This window comes from Choloepus didactylus, chromosome 10, assembly GCF_015220235.1.
Source record: "Choloepus didactylus isolate mChoDid1 chromosome 10, mChoDid1.pri, whole genome shotgun sequence".
NCBI lineage: Eukaryota > Metazoa > Chordata > Mammalia > Pilosa > Megalonychidae > Choloepus > Choloepus didactylus.
The window spans coordinates 56,840,850-56,857,214 of NC_051316.1; the positions used below are offsets into that span (position 1 = coordinate 56,840,850).

Genomic DNA, 16,365 nt, shown 5'->3' on the forward strand with positions numbered 1-16,365 from the left:
TGTTTTCTGACTTCCAGTCCAGTGTTTTTCTAAACCTTGCAACCACCTTTGGTTAATTTAAATTTTTAAATCATCGCACATATCGTGTATATAGCACAGCATTTCAAAAAAGTCACAGTGCAAGAGATTTTATAAAGCTAAAGACCCACCAAACATAATTTAATTTTTTGATGATTTAGAAGGTATCTTAGGACCTTACAAGTCTTCAGTGATACATTTTGGCATTGATAATCCTTGTACTGAAAGTATACAAATAAGCAGATTATAAACACACTCAAATAGAATGCCAGGTAAGAGTGTACAACTTCCATGTTCATTTTTAATTAATAGGAGTAAATTTCAAGATCTCAGGCAACTGTGTAAAATATCCTTCTTTATATGAACAGACCATTCATCCATAGCTACACCTAACTACTCCTTTACTCCCAACACAATCATCTTGTCAGCAGGAATATATGATAAAAGATTACAAAACCATGTGAATAAATGATATTTTAAACTCATTTCCTACTCAAAGCAAAATATTTTAATAATTATTAATAATAACAATAAATTCAATTCTGAGTCATTATCAATGACCTGCATATAAACTGAGAAGCAATAAAACTGAGAAGGATAAAGCATTTATTTTATAATTAACTTTGCTTAGAATCCAAGCTATAAAAGACACTATTCACTGGGTACAGAAAATTTCCTCTTGAACAGCCTCCTGATAATCAAGAAGGACATTGTTGAGTCTACTTGAATTTCAAGTCAGGAATGTTCTTTACTGCTGAAGCAAGCATTTCTATTTCAGAAACGCTTCATGGGCCTTCAGATGGTTAGCTAAATATACTTAGCATTCGAGGATGTGTGCATTTTCCAACAATTGCATTAGACGATACTTACATATGCACACACTAAAATGCGACTCTATTTTCACAGAGTCATAAAACCTTCAAACAAATCCCTTTTTTTGCAGGATTAGGCAAAACTGTGACTGAGTTATAATTTTGAGTTATAATCACACATGCAGATGAAGAACAGAAAACTTTTAATTAGAAATCTTTAAATTTTTCACTGCTGTAATCCTATTTCTTTACATTTAGGTAACTGATTCGCAAATGCTATGCTCATCCCTCTTAAATGGCACAACGTAATGATAATCAGATCAAAATGAAGAACAACTTAAAACATAAAACAGGCATTTTGCCCACTGTAATGATGTGACATATTCCAGAAATGCAACTGTCACCAAGCACTTGTTTTGTGATCTGAATCTTGCAGTAGAATGTGACCACCTGAATGAATATTTCCCAAAAAAACAATCACAGTTCTACCTTTGCTTTTTTTAATTGTTGTATTTTCTTATGCAATAAGCACAGCACAAGAACAGAAAGGGCACCAGCTCCTGCTTGGATTCAAACAGGATCCATTATTATTCTGGGGCATGTGGGTGCTTCGAGCTTCCTGCCCTTAACCCTTCCTCAAGAGAGAGGCAGTAAAATGCAATGGGCTCCTTAGGATACACGCTGATAAAGGACTGCATGGGTAGATTGAAACCATCAACTAAAATGAGGTTTTGGCCTTCTGCCACTTTCTCAGCTATTTTACGGCATGGATAATTGAGTGATGGCAGCAACTGAAAAAGGAATAATGATGGATTTCTTTCATTCTTTCTAGCTCCAAAAGAGGTAATTTAATGGATTATGGTTATGAACTTCTTTAATTTGTCTTTTTTTTTCTCAACCCTCTCCTCACACTGGAATTAAATGGAATACATTCTTACGGAAGAATAATTTTCAAAGGGGAAGTGTTTTGAAGGATAAAGGATATATTTTTAAGGGTCAAGATAATTTATAAAATAGACTATTTCAGGAATATAAGAACAACATATTTAACAAGGGAAAAGGGACAGACAGAATTAATATAAACCTAATGGAGAGAGCTGTATGGGTAGGAAAAGAAAATATTTGAAACAAGATTATCAGATTAAGCATGGAAGTAGAATCAAATGAAGATATTCTCATCTGATTTTGAAAGCCAAAGTTATGGAGAGATAGAGACTGAGATTGTGGGGGAGGAAGTTATCTTGTAGTAGATGAAAGCAATCATTTTTTGCAGCATTCTGAAAGACATCACAATGTGAGAGATTAAAGTTTTATGGAATTAAAATTTGGATTAGAATAAAAGAAAAGTTGATAGAAATGGAAATAATTCAGGATTCAGCCATTCTTAAAGTTTAAGAGAACAAATTATGTAATAATATTACACTTTTATATCTTTATAATTTTACAGTTGTTTTTTTGTTTTTTTTTTTAAGTTTGAAAGGATTTAGGGGAAGAATTATTAATGTCCTCTACACAACTAACTGGGCAGTGAATAGAAAAACAAATCTTGTTTACATGTGATGGAGATGGAAATAGGACTTAAAAAGAGTAGAGCAGAAAAACGTGCATAGGAATCATATTATTTTCATCCTAAAGGTAGTCAAAGACACTATTACAGATTAATACTTGGGAGTAGAAAGACTGAGGTCAAATTTTTTTAAAAAAGGAAGCAGGTACTTCTAATCTCTTCTTGGACAAAGATGAAAATTCACTACTGAAAATGTGGAATAAGGGTTTGAAGAAAAGTGGGAAAGGAGGTAGTTCATTCTCCTCCTCCTCTTTTTCCTTTACTTAATCCTCAACTTCTAGTTACTTCTGCTAAATTTTGAGAAATAGCTATAGATTAAAAATCTTAGAATATGGTCATAAATGTGCAAATTTGTAATAGTGGTTCAAAACCCATGTTGAAATTGAGCAGTTAATCATCTAAAACAATCAATGCAAGCTTTTGTGGAAATTATCTGCTTGTAAACTTACTAATGTCTCAAATGTCATACAAAGTGCTTACACTGCACATGGCAACTCAAAACAGATGTAGGCTAGGATCCATGCACGCTGGACAACAAAGCCTACACCATATATTGCATAACATTTTAAATAGTAGTCTTGACATTCTGTTTCCAACTCTAATGTAAACATGATTCTAACATTTGAGACTGCACCAAAGTATTTTTACTAAAATCAACCACATAATGACCATAGAGCAATTATGAATTTGTCAAAAAGAAGGCAGCTCCTGAAGTTTCAATAGAAATATTAGGCAAACCTACCTTTTATAAAGAAGAATAGCTATGACAATGCAGATGATAAAGACCACTGCAAGGACAGGACCTACAACCCAGATCAGTCCTTCTTCTTCATCTGTGATTGGCTGTGGATCCAGATCCATTGACACAACAGGGTCGGAGTAGGGGCTGGTTGCATACATCTTCTGAGAAAAATAGATTCGATTTTAGTTTTAACTAAAGCCTTCTGAAAGAGTATCTTCAGCATATCAAGAAGAAAGATACAGGACAGAGTGGATTTGATAAAAGTGTGAAGCAACGTTAGTAAGAGTGAGAGACAGGAAAGAGTGTGTGTAAGACAGAAAGAAAGGAAGAAAAGAAAGAAGGAAAGAAGAAAAGACAGCAAGCAATAGTTTCTTTCGAGACCAAAATATTTGATAATAACATCATTTTTGCTCACAAAAATTACTTCATACTTTTAAATTGGGATGTATATATGGCACATTAAATGATCTTATTAAGTGTAAAGCATCAGTAATTACTCAGTCACAGAATGTTCAATAGGCATTTACATTGTATCAATGCTTAGGTGCTATGTGAGATCAAGAAAAATATCATTTAGGGTTCCAGCCTTCAGGGCATTGTCACTTCAGTTTAGGATACCAAAGTAACAAAATAAACATTTACAGAGCAAAATAATGTATTAAATGTTAAAATATATAAATAATTCTTAGTATTGTACATTAATTAGGAAACTGAGGCCAATGGAAAAATAAATCTATAATTTCAAAAAAGAAAGTGCCATGCTCAAATTAACAATGCAAGATGTATACAATTAGTGGTATGGCTTTCTAGAACAGAATTTTAGAACTTAGAAGGATTTAGCAGTTCGAATTTAATTTTATTACAATTACTGCTCAAAAGTTGATACGCTTATTCCCAGTAGATAACTGATAATACATATACTTTTCAAAAATATAGCTTCGTGAAGGGATGGACTGTATGTCTACACATTTTGTTTCTATACTATCTTATTTTGTTCTGTCCTGTTTAACCAACAAAGTCCTATCTTTTCCTTTTCCTTTTCCTTCCCAACTCTAATTGAGACCCCCTCTCCCCCTACTCATTCTACTACTCACATCTCAGGCTTTTCTCACTGTGACACCACCACTGGTCCTATTCTCTCATTTGCCAAATCTGGATGGCTTTTTCAATGTTCAGTCTTTTAGACATCTTTCCAGATTTGCCACGGTTGATCAAACCTTCCTTAAGATTCCTTTCTCTGGCTTTCCTAAATCTGCACTCAATTGGTCCCTTCCTAATCTTTCCAACTGCTCATGCATGCCTGTTCAGTTAACTGCTTACGAATCCATCCTATGGGTCAGCTTTCTTAAGTGCTATCTTCAGCTAGCTTCTCTTTCTCTCCCTTTGATGGCAAGTGCATCCCCCATTTTAACCATTGACCTCTATGCAGATTACTTCTTTATTACTGCTCCTACGGCCAGAAACTCTCCAATTCCCAGATCTTCATTTCCAATTTTTCCTGCAGATTTCCACACGTATCCTCAAATTAAGAATTGCATGTATATTCCCCTGGTTCTTAGATACACTTTCCTCTTGACTCAATTTCTCTCATCCTTCCAATGTCCAGAAATTAAAACTGATTTTACTTTATCAATAACCCTCAGGGTCCATCTATTCTATTTCTAGTTTCAGGGATACCACTTTTTCCAAGACCTCATTCACAATTCAACCAAACCATTCTACGAGTTTCTTCCTTGCTATAACAGTCTATATTGCTATTAGAATTATTGCTCAAACCTTTAGGAGCCTCTCCAGTGTTTTCCCAAACACAGCCCAGATTTCTTGAATGGTTCTCAAAGGCTTCTGCAATTTTGTTTTACCATATACAACATATTTCATCACAGTGAATTTTTGCTTCTACTCCTCAAATGCTCTATTCTCTTTCTTTAAATCTCTCACAAACCCCACAATATTTTGCTCTTGAAATCCAATTAATCACCAAGGCCAGCTTAAATACTGCCTCCACTGAGGCCACCTCTTTTTAAGTGGAAGTAATCAGTCATTCCAAGAAATACAGGGAAATTATTCAATAAAAAATTTTTAAATAGTCCTTCATTCCACTTTGAATGGCACCCACCAAATTCCAGTATTTTTTTTTTTTTTTTTTTAATTTGTGCATATGCCTTATTTTCTTCAACAAGACTATAAATTCCTGTCAGGTAGGGATTTATATTCTATTTGTCTTTGTATGCTTAAAACAGCTAGCCTAGACCGTTGCCCTTAGCGGGTTCTCAGAAAATATTTGTTGACTAAAATAGAATGCTCATTTTTCAAATGGGAATGCCACTCATTTTTCATGATCAGTAAATATATTTAATTTTTAATCTGCATTTAAAAAATGTGTTTAGTGTATATATTCTGGATTTAAGTACAGCAAGCTCAACAGCCAATCTGGAGAATACAGGCCCCACTGAATGCTTATATACCTCTCTTCCTTCCCATTTGGTAATCTAGGTCCAGAAAAGGAATCCTGGATATTTCTGTCATTCCTATCTTCTTCAGTGTGCCCAGGAAAGACATTAACTAGATTTTCAAATGCATCAAAAGAAGATGAAAAAACAGTGTATTTTCAATGTTCTCAAAAGCAACTAACGAGAACAACAAAAGGATATATATGGCATAAGGATTTACACAAAGGACTTGTCAAACAAACCAAATATCCAAGAAACATTCTTTATATAAGTATAGTTATTTGTTTTTTTAATATTTTGTAGGCCATGCTCTTTTTTTTTTTTTTTTTTTTGGTGAACAGAAGCATAACTCTCTTATTTGAAATTTTTTACCAAAAGGAATTGAGGTAATAATCTCAGTCAGCCAGGATGAAAATCTAGGCAGAGCTTCTCCCAAAGCACACAGATATTTCCATTTCCAACCCAATCAGGAAACAGACATGTGAAAATGAAAAGAAAACAAAGCCATAAAGTGACACCAGCCTTATGGAAAAGTGGCATCTGTTCAGCATGTGGGGGTAACAGAAAAGATGAAACTTCAGGCCATTCTAAACCAGTCCTCTGATATTCTTCATCTCAGGCACTGGGTTGGAGAAAGCTCATGGTGTTTTTTGAGGGGGTATTTTCTCTGTGCAAGATATCAGTCTACCCTTGGTGTGGTTGGGCACGTTATTTAACAATCAGTCATGACAATTTGAGTCTTAAAAAAGGACTGTGTCACTGCTAACATTACACAAGGACAAGTCTGTTCTACAACTTAAATGCTGAGCCGAAAGCATATATGACACATAAAGGAAATGCTGTTAGCTTTGAGAGCAAAGCAGAGAAAAATCATGGAGAAAAGGGACAATTCAGATAACATATTTGGGAAAAAATCCTAATTAGATAGTTAATGAAACAGAAAGATGGCAAATGAAGTGAAGGGGTATACTCTTCATTATTGACGATGTATTCGAACATTTCAGGAAACATTTGGGAGAGATGAGAAATCAGACAGTGGTAGAGTCAGCCTGGGTGATCCAAGGAGACTTCTCTGCAATTGGATTCTCTGATCTGCCTCAGTGCTCTGAAAAGTGTTTTCTGAAACATTTCTAGAGCTATTTAAAGAAAATTCCTCTCAAAGATATAAAAGTCACTAAAAAAAAAGAGAGATAAAGATGATCTCCAACATTCCATTCCCTTGATGCGCTGCCTTAAAACCTTCAACTAAAAAGAGAAAGTGTATCGTGCATTAAAAATTCCAGGAAGCCTGTCACTTTGTTTTCAAATTACATTCTGGGCACAAAGGTAAACCACCCAGAAAGGCTGCCTCCGCATTTTGATTTTCCACAGGGGAATTCCTTTAGTCAATGAAAGAGAAACCTCACTGTATGCACCCACACCTGATGTGGAGAAGCATTTGATACATCCCAGGCTTCTTAAATACTGGAAGTGACAGCACAACTGAGTTGTCATGCCTGTCAGATTTAGGCCCTGATTAGAAAGATTCAGTTTGGAATACATATATTAAATGTTAATGCAAACTGCCACTTCAAAATCCACCCCCCCTTCCCACCCTCAATTTCTCTCTCTCTAACATTTAAAGCAACTCAAGCAGAAAACTACATAAGAACAAGATGAATTACATAAAAGAAGACAACTCATTATTTAGAGTACGTTAGGAATTCTCCGTTTTAGTGAATTATTTTCTAACTTTCTTCGCTTTTCACTGATAAAGTCACTAGTAAATTGCTACAATTAAGGAACCTGGTGGTGCTTGTTTTTTCGTAGATGGACCTTCCTGGAGAATCTAGGTAGAGAACACTGTGGGCTCAATGGCAGTTATAGGAGAGAAAAAAATGTAATCTACCCCAAAGTCAGTATTTCCAAATACCTTGAAATACACTACGTTGAGTATCACAGCCTGTTAGTTCCTGCTGTTATCACATGCCCTAATGCCTACCATTTATTACTCAAAATGAGAGCAGTCATTTTAAGAAGGAAGAGGAACAAGACTGTAAGCAGTGATGGGGGCCATCATGCTATAAATCTGTGAATTGCAGCAAAAGGTCTCAAGAAATATGACTTATCAATTTGGCTGTTCATGTACTAGAAATCCACCTAAATTTCCTGTCATCAAGGACATAGTCTTATGTATAATGAAACCTCCAGCAACATAACCAACAATGTCCCATGAGTAGGCAGACTGTTATTTATTACATTTCAGTTAATCATGGTTCATGAGAATAATTAGGATGGCTATACATGCATATCCCTTAAATGACCATATTCTGGCAAAAAAGTGTAAGAATACCATAGGAAAGAGACATCATAATTAACTTACAGATTCTGCATTTTCCATAACTGCCAGCACAAAAAAGACATATTCTTGACCACTTTGGAGTTGCTTATTTGTAAATCCACCATAATGTTTGTCATCCCCCAGGGTGAACTCGGTGGGAAGGACATCAAAATGAGCAGCAATATATGGCTTTAATTCAACTTCTCTCCCATAACGGATGCTTCTGCGTTTCCTAGATATCTCCTTCAGCAGCTTTAGGAAAAAAGTAAGAAACAGAAAGAGTGTTTAATGGGAGAAATTAATTCAGGACTGGGAAGAACCCAAATACAATTTGTTCACATTTCATGTAGCACGTCAGCATCACAAAATCTGAATTCGCGTGCTCTTTCAAATGTTTGCCTTCCTGTTAAGGTAAGACACTAGGCTGATATTGCAAGGCACAGGCTATAAACACAGAGCAATTAGAACTTTTATTGGTACCTCATATCACTGTCCACTCTAATGAAATCCTCCCAAAGGGCAACAGTGCACTGAGACTCATCCAAGGATAAAAAGGCAGCCTGATTCATAAAAGTCCGCCATGCAGGAAAATTTATTAATCAAGTAGTAACCTCAGATAGAGCCATTAAACATGACCAAGTTTCAGGAGAGTTTAGTATTATTTTAGACTGTTCTTAGAAATGAGATAATTTACATGATGTTAATTCCCTCAAATCAGCACAAGCAAATTCCAATGAACAATTTTAAATTTAAATTTAACATAAATAGACACTGTCTTTCATTTGGCCATTTCTTCCTCAACTTGGCTCCTCAATTAACCACATTTTATTATGTGGCTCCTTCTGGCATCTTGATTTTGGGGAAGGCTGAATTCTCTTCCCAGGTAATACAGGCATGGTAGGTAAAAAATAATTTTATTATTACCCTGAAAAATAAAAACCCAAATGTATGATGTGCATATACATATATACATACTTCATGTATCCCTAAAAAAAAAAAAAAAGTAGAAATGATCTTTAGGTAATCTGTTGTTTTGCATTGACTCTTGTTTGGAGAAAACTGTAAGTTAATGATATTTTATGATTACTGATTTCTAAATTATGTTGACCTTACCTTTGTCTTCCCCCATTAAATACTGGCATTGCATAAGGTAAACTGGGACAAAGAAGTCTGTATCAGTGTGGGATGCCTTTCGTTGTAAGGGACAATTTTTTCATTAGTTACCAGGTAAACAATTTTTTTGTTTTGTTTGAGTATCTATGTAGAAAATATTGTGTCTGAGGGTAAACTGGAAAATTGAATCTTGTCTTCATATTGATAAACAAAATTAAGGTACTCATTGGACCACTGTGACAAAATATTTACTACCCCTGTTTTTATAAATGGAAATGATACAGTAAAAATCAAAGTAGTGATAGCTACTTATTAGAACTGAGAACCTGGCATAATCAAGGACCAGGCTTCTGTGCTGCAGACTGGGACTGTGCATATGGCGAACACCGAACCCTTCAGCCAGTAACCCGTTGGTGCACTAGGTTCTGTCCTAGACTGAGAGTCATAAAAGTGCTCAGCTGGTTGAAAACTGCAAACTAAGAATGTAAAAACCACCATTATGCCTATATAGATATTTTGTGTCCATGTTATTTTTGAGTAATAATTTATAATGTTCTAAAATTTTATGTGACATTTCAGCTTATTGATACACTTACAAGTATAGGAAATGTAAGCTCTTCTGTGAAAACCATGTAGTTTGGGCATTATTTGTTTAGTAAATTTGGACAAACTGATAATAAATTCTGATAGGCTGATAATAAATTCGGAAGGCTGCAGAATTGGCAATAAAGCAAAGTCAGGAACTTATTCAGCATTATCTTTCACTCTTGTTGTCAGATTTAGGTGTAGTTATTGTAATTATCAGTTTTATCATTAACACAATAATAAAAGTAATAATAATTACCATTTATTGAGCACTCACTACATGCCAGTACCTAAACATGTATTAGCTTGTTTACTCCTCACAATATACCTATAAGTTAGATTACTCCTATTATTCCCATCTTACAGATGAAGAAACTGAGGCACAATTGAAACTGGCAATATATGATTGGACTTAATTTGTGAAACACAATGAAATTACATGTAGAAGATTTTTCAACCATATTTTAAGGTACTTAATGGTTGCCCAATATCAAGAAAAATGCGTGAAGTTTCACTGCTGGTAATCTAAATCATTTTAACTCAGCCTATACTTAGGCACACACACACATGCACACACACACAAGTGCATCTGCTTTCATTCATAGATGAAAGTGAACTGGGAGTTTCTTTACCTGGATTCTTTTAACATGCTTATTCTAAGAACTCTGATGCCAGAAATTCAAAGAAATGTTTTACTTGAAAAGCCATTATAAAGGTTAGTGTTGATATGCAGTAAATGACTGCAACCCATTACTTTGAGGACAAATATACCGCAGATGAGCTGAACAGCTTTTCGAAAGCTGGTTAATCAAAAAATCTACCATAATTTGTTCATGTGACTATGTCTCCTCTTCCACTTCAATGAATAAACCCTAGCTAGATTTCATTCATATTTTAGACGTAGGTAACTGTCATAAATCATCCACATCACTGTCATTCCCATGAGTACCTTTTGCTGGGGTTTCTTTGGAAGAATCATAGGAAGTACTTTAAAACCGTGAAGGCATTTCTTGAATCGGCCATCTTATCCTTTGGATTATGTTTGCCATATTTTTCCCTCTCTCTATTAATATCCTTTATTGTACCCATACCGAATCTCTTTAGTACTGAACCTTTCTCCAAGTCTCTCTGTCCTGTCTTTGTTTCTCTGTCTGTAGGGCTCCCTTTAGTATCTCCAGTAGGGCAGGTCTCTTGTTAGCAAATTCTCTCAGCATTTCTTTGTCTGTGAAAAATTTAAGCTCTCCCTCAAATTTGAAGGAGAGCTTTGCTGGATAAAGTATTCTTGGCTGGAAATTCCTCTCACTCAGAATTTTAAATATATCGTGCCACTGCCTTCTCGCCTCCATGGTGGCTGCTGAGTAGTCACTACTTAGTCTTATGCTGTTTCCTTTGTATGTGGTGAATTGCTTTTCTCTTGCTGCTTTCAGAACTTGCTCCTTCTCTTCTATGTTTGACAGTGTGATCAGTATATGTCTCGGAGTGGGTTTTTTTGGATTTATTCTATTTGGAGTTCGCTGAGCATTTATGATTTGTGTATTTATGTTGTTTAGAAGATTTGGGAAGTTTTCCCCAACAATTTCTTTGAATACTCTTCCTAGACCTTTACCCTTTTCTTCCCCTTCTGGGACACCAATGAGTCTTATATTCGGACGTTTCATATTATCTATCATATCCCTGAAGTCCATTTCGAGTTTTTCAATTTTTTTCCCCATTCTTTCTTTTATGTTTTCATTTTCCATTCTGTCATCTTCCAGGTCACTGATTCGTTGTTCAACTTCCTCTAGTCTTGTACTATGAGTGTCCAGAATCTTTTTAATTTGGTCAACAGTTTCTTTAATTTCCATAGGATCATCCATTTTTTTATTTAGTCTTGCAATGTCTTCTTTATGCTCTTCTAGGGTCTTCTTGATTTCCTTCATATCCCGTACTAGGGTCTCATTGTTCATCTTTAGTTCTTTGAGTAGCTGCTCTAGGTGTGTCTCTTCTGGTCTTTTGATTTGGGTGCTTGGGCTTGGGTTATCCATATCGTCTGGTTTTTTCATATGCTTTATAATTTTCTGTTGTTTTTGGCCTCGTGGCATTTGCTGACCTTGATAGGGTTCTTTTAGGGTTTGTAGACCAGTTGAAGTCCTTATCTCTAATTTATCAGATCTACAGCTTCGTGGAGTACACTTTCTCTAACTAACCAGCAGGTGGCGTCCACGAGCCACCTGTTCTCCACAAGCCAGATCTCCCCTGCTTAGCCTTTTTGGTGAGTGGGGGAGTGAGTCTTGTGGGGCCCAATTGGTGTCCCAAGCTTGCGTGTGTAGTTGGTGTTGCCTGCCCTGTATGTGGGGCGTGTTTCTGGGCAGTCGGGGAGGGGGGGGTGGCCCTAACAATCAAATCTCCCTGATGATCCTAGAGTTTTAAAGCTACTGCAATAGTCTAATCCTTCAGTTCAGTCCTGCCACAGTTTGTCTCTGCCACTGACCCACAAGTCTTTGGTATTGGCGTATGGCTCCTGAGACTTGCAAGTGGGCCCCTCTTCCAGGCTGTGCACCCCGGGTCCTCTGTTGAGGGATGACTGTGCTATGTCGCAGGTGAGTGCCGTCCCCCCAGGGCAGTTCTGGGCTGCTGGGCTGTGTTGGGAGGCTCCCAGTCTGCTCAAATGATGGCTGAATGGGGCTCTGTTAATTCACACTGCTCCCCCTTCCCAGCTCTGGGACATTCAGCTGAGGTTGCAGGGAAGGCTAATGTCCACGCCCAGTTTTGTGGTGTGTGCCTGTTATTTGAAGCACTTCCGTCACACTGGGTTGTCTGGGGCAGCTCTGGGCTATGGGGCTGGCGATGGGCAGGAGTGTTTCCTGTCCACCAGGATGGTGGCTGTGAGCGGACACCCCCCTTTCCTTGGGAAGTTGTGTTGTTTAGTGAATTTTCTCAGCCACTGGATTATTGCCTTTTGTCTCAGAGCTCTCTTAGTTCTGCTCTTGACTTGACGTGCCCAAATTTCAATTCTTTGAAGCTTTCTGTATTGAGCTTCTTAGAGTAATTGTTTTAGAAAAAGCAAAAAGGATTTAAAAAAAAACAAAACAAAAAAAAAAAAAAAACAAAAAACGGCCCTCCTCAGAGATCTAATGGGTTATTGAAATGCTAATAGACAAAGCAACCAGGGCCATTAAGGAAAGGTGCCCAGGGCAGAGAGATCAGCCTTGCTTCGGGATTTGCATATGCGCCTCAAGGCCTGATCTCCGCCCTTCCCCTTTCTGTGTTCACCAGAACTCCAAAAATCCTCTGCTTTTATTTTGGAGTTTTTCGTGTTGTTTTTTTTCTATGCCTGTCTCCTCTCTGCTGGGCTGGCTGCTCTCAGAGTCTCTGGTGTCTGGCCTCAGTCTATCTATGGTTGGAGTTTGAATCAGTAGAATGAGTTTCCGGTAAGAGCAGCCACTGCAATTCTCCCTTCTCCTTCCTGGAGCTGACAGCCCCTCCTCCCCCGGGACTGAGCCTGGCAGGGAGGGGCGCGGGTCCCCTGGCCGCAAAAACTTACAGATTTCGCTGATCTCAGCAGTTCCACGTTTTCATGAGTGTTGTATGAAGTATGCCCAAAGACAGATTGCTCTGTGGTGTCCAGTCCACGCAGTTCCTGGCTTTTTACCTACTTTCCTGGAGGAGTAACTAAAACATACAGCTCACCAGTCTGCCATCTTGCCCCGCCCCCTCGGAAGTACTTTAAAATAAAATATTTGGTTTGTCTGGATCCTGAAACCAAATGCAGTAATTCATTAAGGTCAAGCCTGGATCAACCCTGCCCCCCGGGGGTTGCTCTGATCTCTGTAGGATGCTTCCTGCATTATACTTTAAGTGGCTCAATTGTGCTCAGATGACAAGAAAGTTATCCAGTTTGCTGAAGTTGCTACCACACACGAACGCATTATTCTAAGGCAAAACTTTGAAGTACAACACACCAGAAAGCTTATGATATATTACAAGACCGGCCCTGAATTAAGTGTAACAAACATTTTGCGAGTCGTTCTGTCCAAAATCCATTGTGACTATCAATGTTTGCTCTGCCAAATCTGACCTTGACAACAGGAGTTTCAGTCTATGAATTTATCATGTGGAGAGTACTCTGAGACAGAGGAAAGTGAACTCAGAAGATAATTTTGAGGGTAACTCTGTTTAGAAGGCCTCTTCCAATTTTTTATGGGCCTAGATGTGAGGGATACATGTGGAAATTCCCTTAGGCGACCATTCTATTCAATGATATGGTTCCAACAATTTGAATTATAGGCCTTTATAAAGAAAATCACTTGGCCAAATGCATTTAAGAGATGAACACTGCTTTGTCAAACCTGGCAGCACCAAGCTATAGATAAAATTACTACAATGCTTTTATTATCCATGGTAGGGGAAAAAAACCTGTCTATAGGGATCCGAAACTGGATGAGTAAGCATAAAGTAAGGCCATAGCCTACTTTCATTTATTCCCCTCCACAATAGTTATATGATGTATTGGAGGTAATTCCAGGAGATATATCAAGGGCTTTAGTTCTTTATCAGAAATAATTTTCATTTTCCAGTCAATGCATATCTTATTTCTTCCACCATTAGTTCTACAATGTGGTCTCAATTATATCAGTAAGAAAAGTGGGAAACAACCCATCCTGACCCAAAATTTTTGAATTAATAAATGTTCTTTATCAAACTATTATACAGATTAATGCACCACAACTTGTGGGATGACTGAAATGACCCTTTGCTATGGGAATCAGCAGCACAGACCTGCAGAATTTAATTGCAAGAAAGTTCAATGTCATATAGCCCTATACTTTAATCCGTCAGCATTGCTGTGCGTTTTTGAGGTTAAAACCTGGTTGCAAAAGAAAATCAGCTTTTACCAAATGGCTCTATTTCTAAGGCTAGTTTATTATTTAAAAGTTTTTGATGTCATTTTTGGCTTGGATCTTAATGCCTTGGCAAATTGCTTACATATATATATATGTAAAAAGATTCATAGACTATACAAGTTGCCTTTACATTTTAAATCCAACTCCAGTTAAAATAGAATGGTGAAATTCTACAGTTCAGCCGAGAACTGATTAAAATACAGCGATTACCTGATTCATCAGTTGCAAGTAAAATCATGTCTTACTTTGAAATGCTTACAAAAGATCTGCCAATCATTCTGCATCACCAGATGAAGGATTGCTATTCCTCCAATATCGCAGAATAATGATTTCATCCTTTTATTATCAACAGAAAAAATTAAATTTATAATGTACCTAAATTATTTGACATTACTGAAATGGTGTCTGGGGAATCCTACACCTATCCAGTGCTGCTCTAATCACAAGACAGTGACACAAAGCATAGGCTTAGCCTTGAACTCATCTCCTCTTCTTGACTTGATTAAATTTAACTCAGATTCAATGAACCGGGGCATGATGAACCACACTCCTAGAGATGACACCTGTCTGCCAAACGAAGCTAACAGCCCTAATCTGTCCGATTAGTGGGTGTCTCCTTCATGTGGACATGTACAAAATAAACACTGCCTCAATGTAAGGTAGTTAAATAATTTACCCTTTTTCTTGCCCCGTTTCTACCAAATTTTGAGGTGGAGAATATGCCTCGAAATAGGCTGGGCTTTAGGACGTGTCCTATGTTGTAAATACAACCAATAAGTTAAAATCTCATATTGCCCCCAAGAGGGGCCTCATGAACTGATTTGCAACAGCATAATGTTAAAATGGCAAACTCTTCTCCGGTATTTCAAAATGTGATTCTCAGCCATTAACTGGCTGTGGCTCTCTGGGGATTGGGCTTAACTGTTCTGGATGATTGTTTTCTCACGTAAATATAAATATGTAATAATTAGGTCTGGTTCCTCATATTATGTATTAACTTTCAAAACCACAAATGTATAAATAGTTTCTCAGGAGTGAAATGAGAGTACAAGTTAACATGAACCTATACTTGTAAGATTTCGGAAATTACAAATCATACTATTTAGTAGTGTTTACCCCGTTATTTATACTATATTTCTTGCTTCATTCAAGATTTTGCAAGGTATTTTGTTTTCCTCCCTACATAATATGTTTTTTTATTTTGAGAACCTATGGGATAAAGAATAACATAAATATTTGCCCATCGCAGAAATCTGTGAAAACCTGATGAAGACCACACAGTATGTCAAATGTTAAACACGGGTACAAATCACAGTTTGTTTGCAATAGTCTTAGGAACCATTAGACCAAGAAAATGGACCTCAGAATTCATATCCACAGTGATTGAGTCTTTGCTGACAATTCATTTCACCTACCACACCTCTGCATCATGTTTTACAAGTGGCAAGGAGCAAAATATTAAGGTCAACAAAGGTTACACAGACTGTAATCCTGTATAGCTTAATGCTGTGCAGCTTAATGTCTGTTAATTAAAGCAATAGTATCTTAGTTGGGGCCCCTGGAGGTTAATGTGTCCACAGCACTACACCATCTGACCAGCCAGCCATGAGGAATCAGCACTCCCCTTAGATGCCACAAGGGGAAAGATGATATTTAATAAATTAAATAACTAAGGAAAGACACAATCAACAAAGACATAGTTACCTCATCTAATTCCATTTCATCTGGACTCTCCCATGGCTTGATAAATTTCCCGCGAGATTTCTTCAAAGGCACAATTATTATGTAGTAACCTCTGCAAAAGTATGGATAGATGAAAATAAGGTTAGTTCAGAGGAAAAACGAAATGAATATACTCTTAAATCTTCCACATAC

The 16,365-nt window shown here is 37.0% G+C and overlaps 1 protein-coding gene across 6 annotated transcripts in view; it reads right to left on the reverse strand.

Moving 5' to 3' along the window:
- Positions 1 to 16,365, reverse strand: part of PTPRD (protein tyrosine phosphatase receptor type D) — a 529,199-nt gene that overhangs the window by 137,140 nt on the left and 375,694 nt on the right. For all 6 annotated transcript variants that reach the window (XM_037796885.1, XM_037796889.1, XM_037796888.1 and 3 more), the window contains 3 exons: positions 16,195 to 16,285; positions 7,952 to 8,161; positions 3,140 to 3,300 (listed from right to left, as the gene is read on the reverse strand). In XM_037796885.1, coding sequence (XP_037652813.1) covers positions 3,140 to 3,300; positions 7,952 to 8,161; positions 16,195 to 16,285 — 462 coding nt within the window. The remainder of the gene's footprint in view (positions 1 to 3,139; positions 3,301 to 7,951; positions 8,162 to 16,194; positions 16,286 to 16,365) is intronic.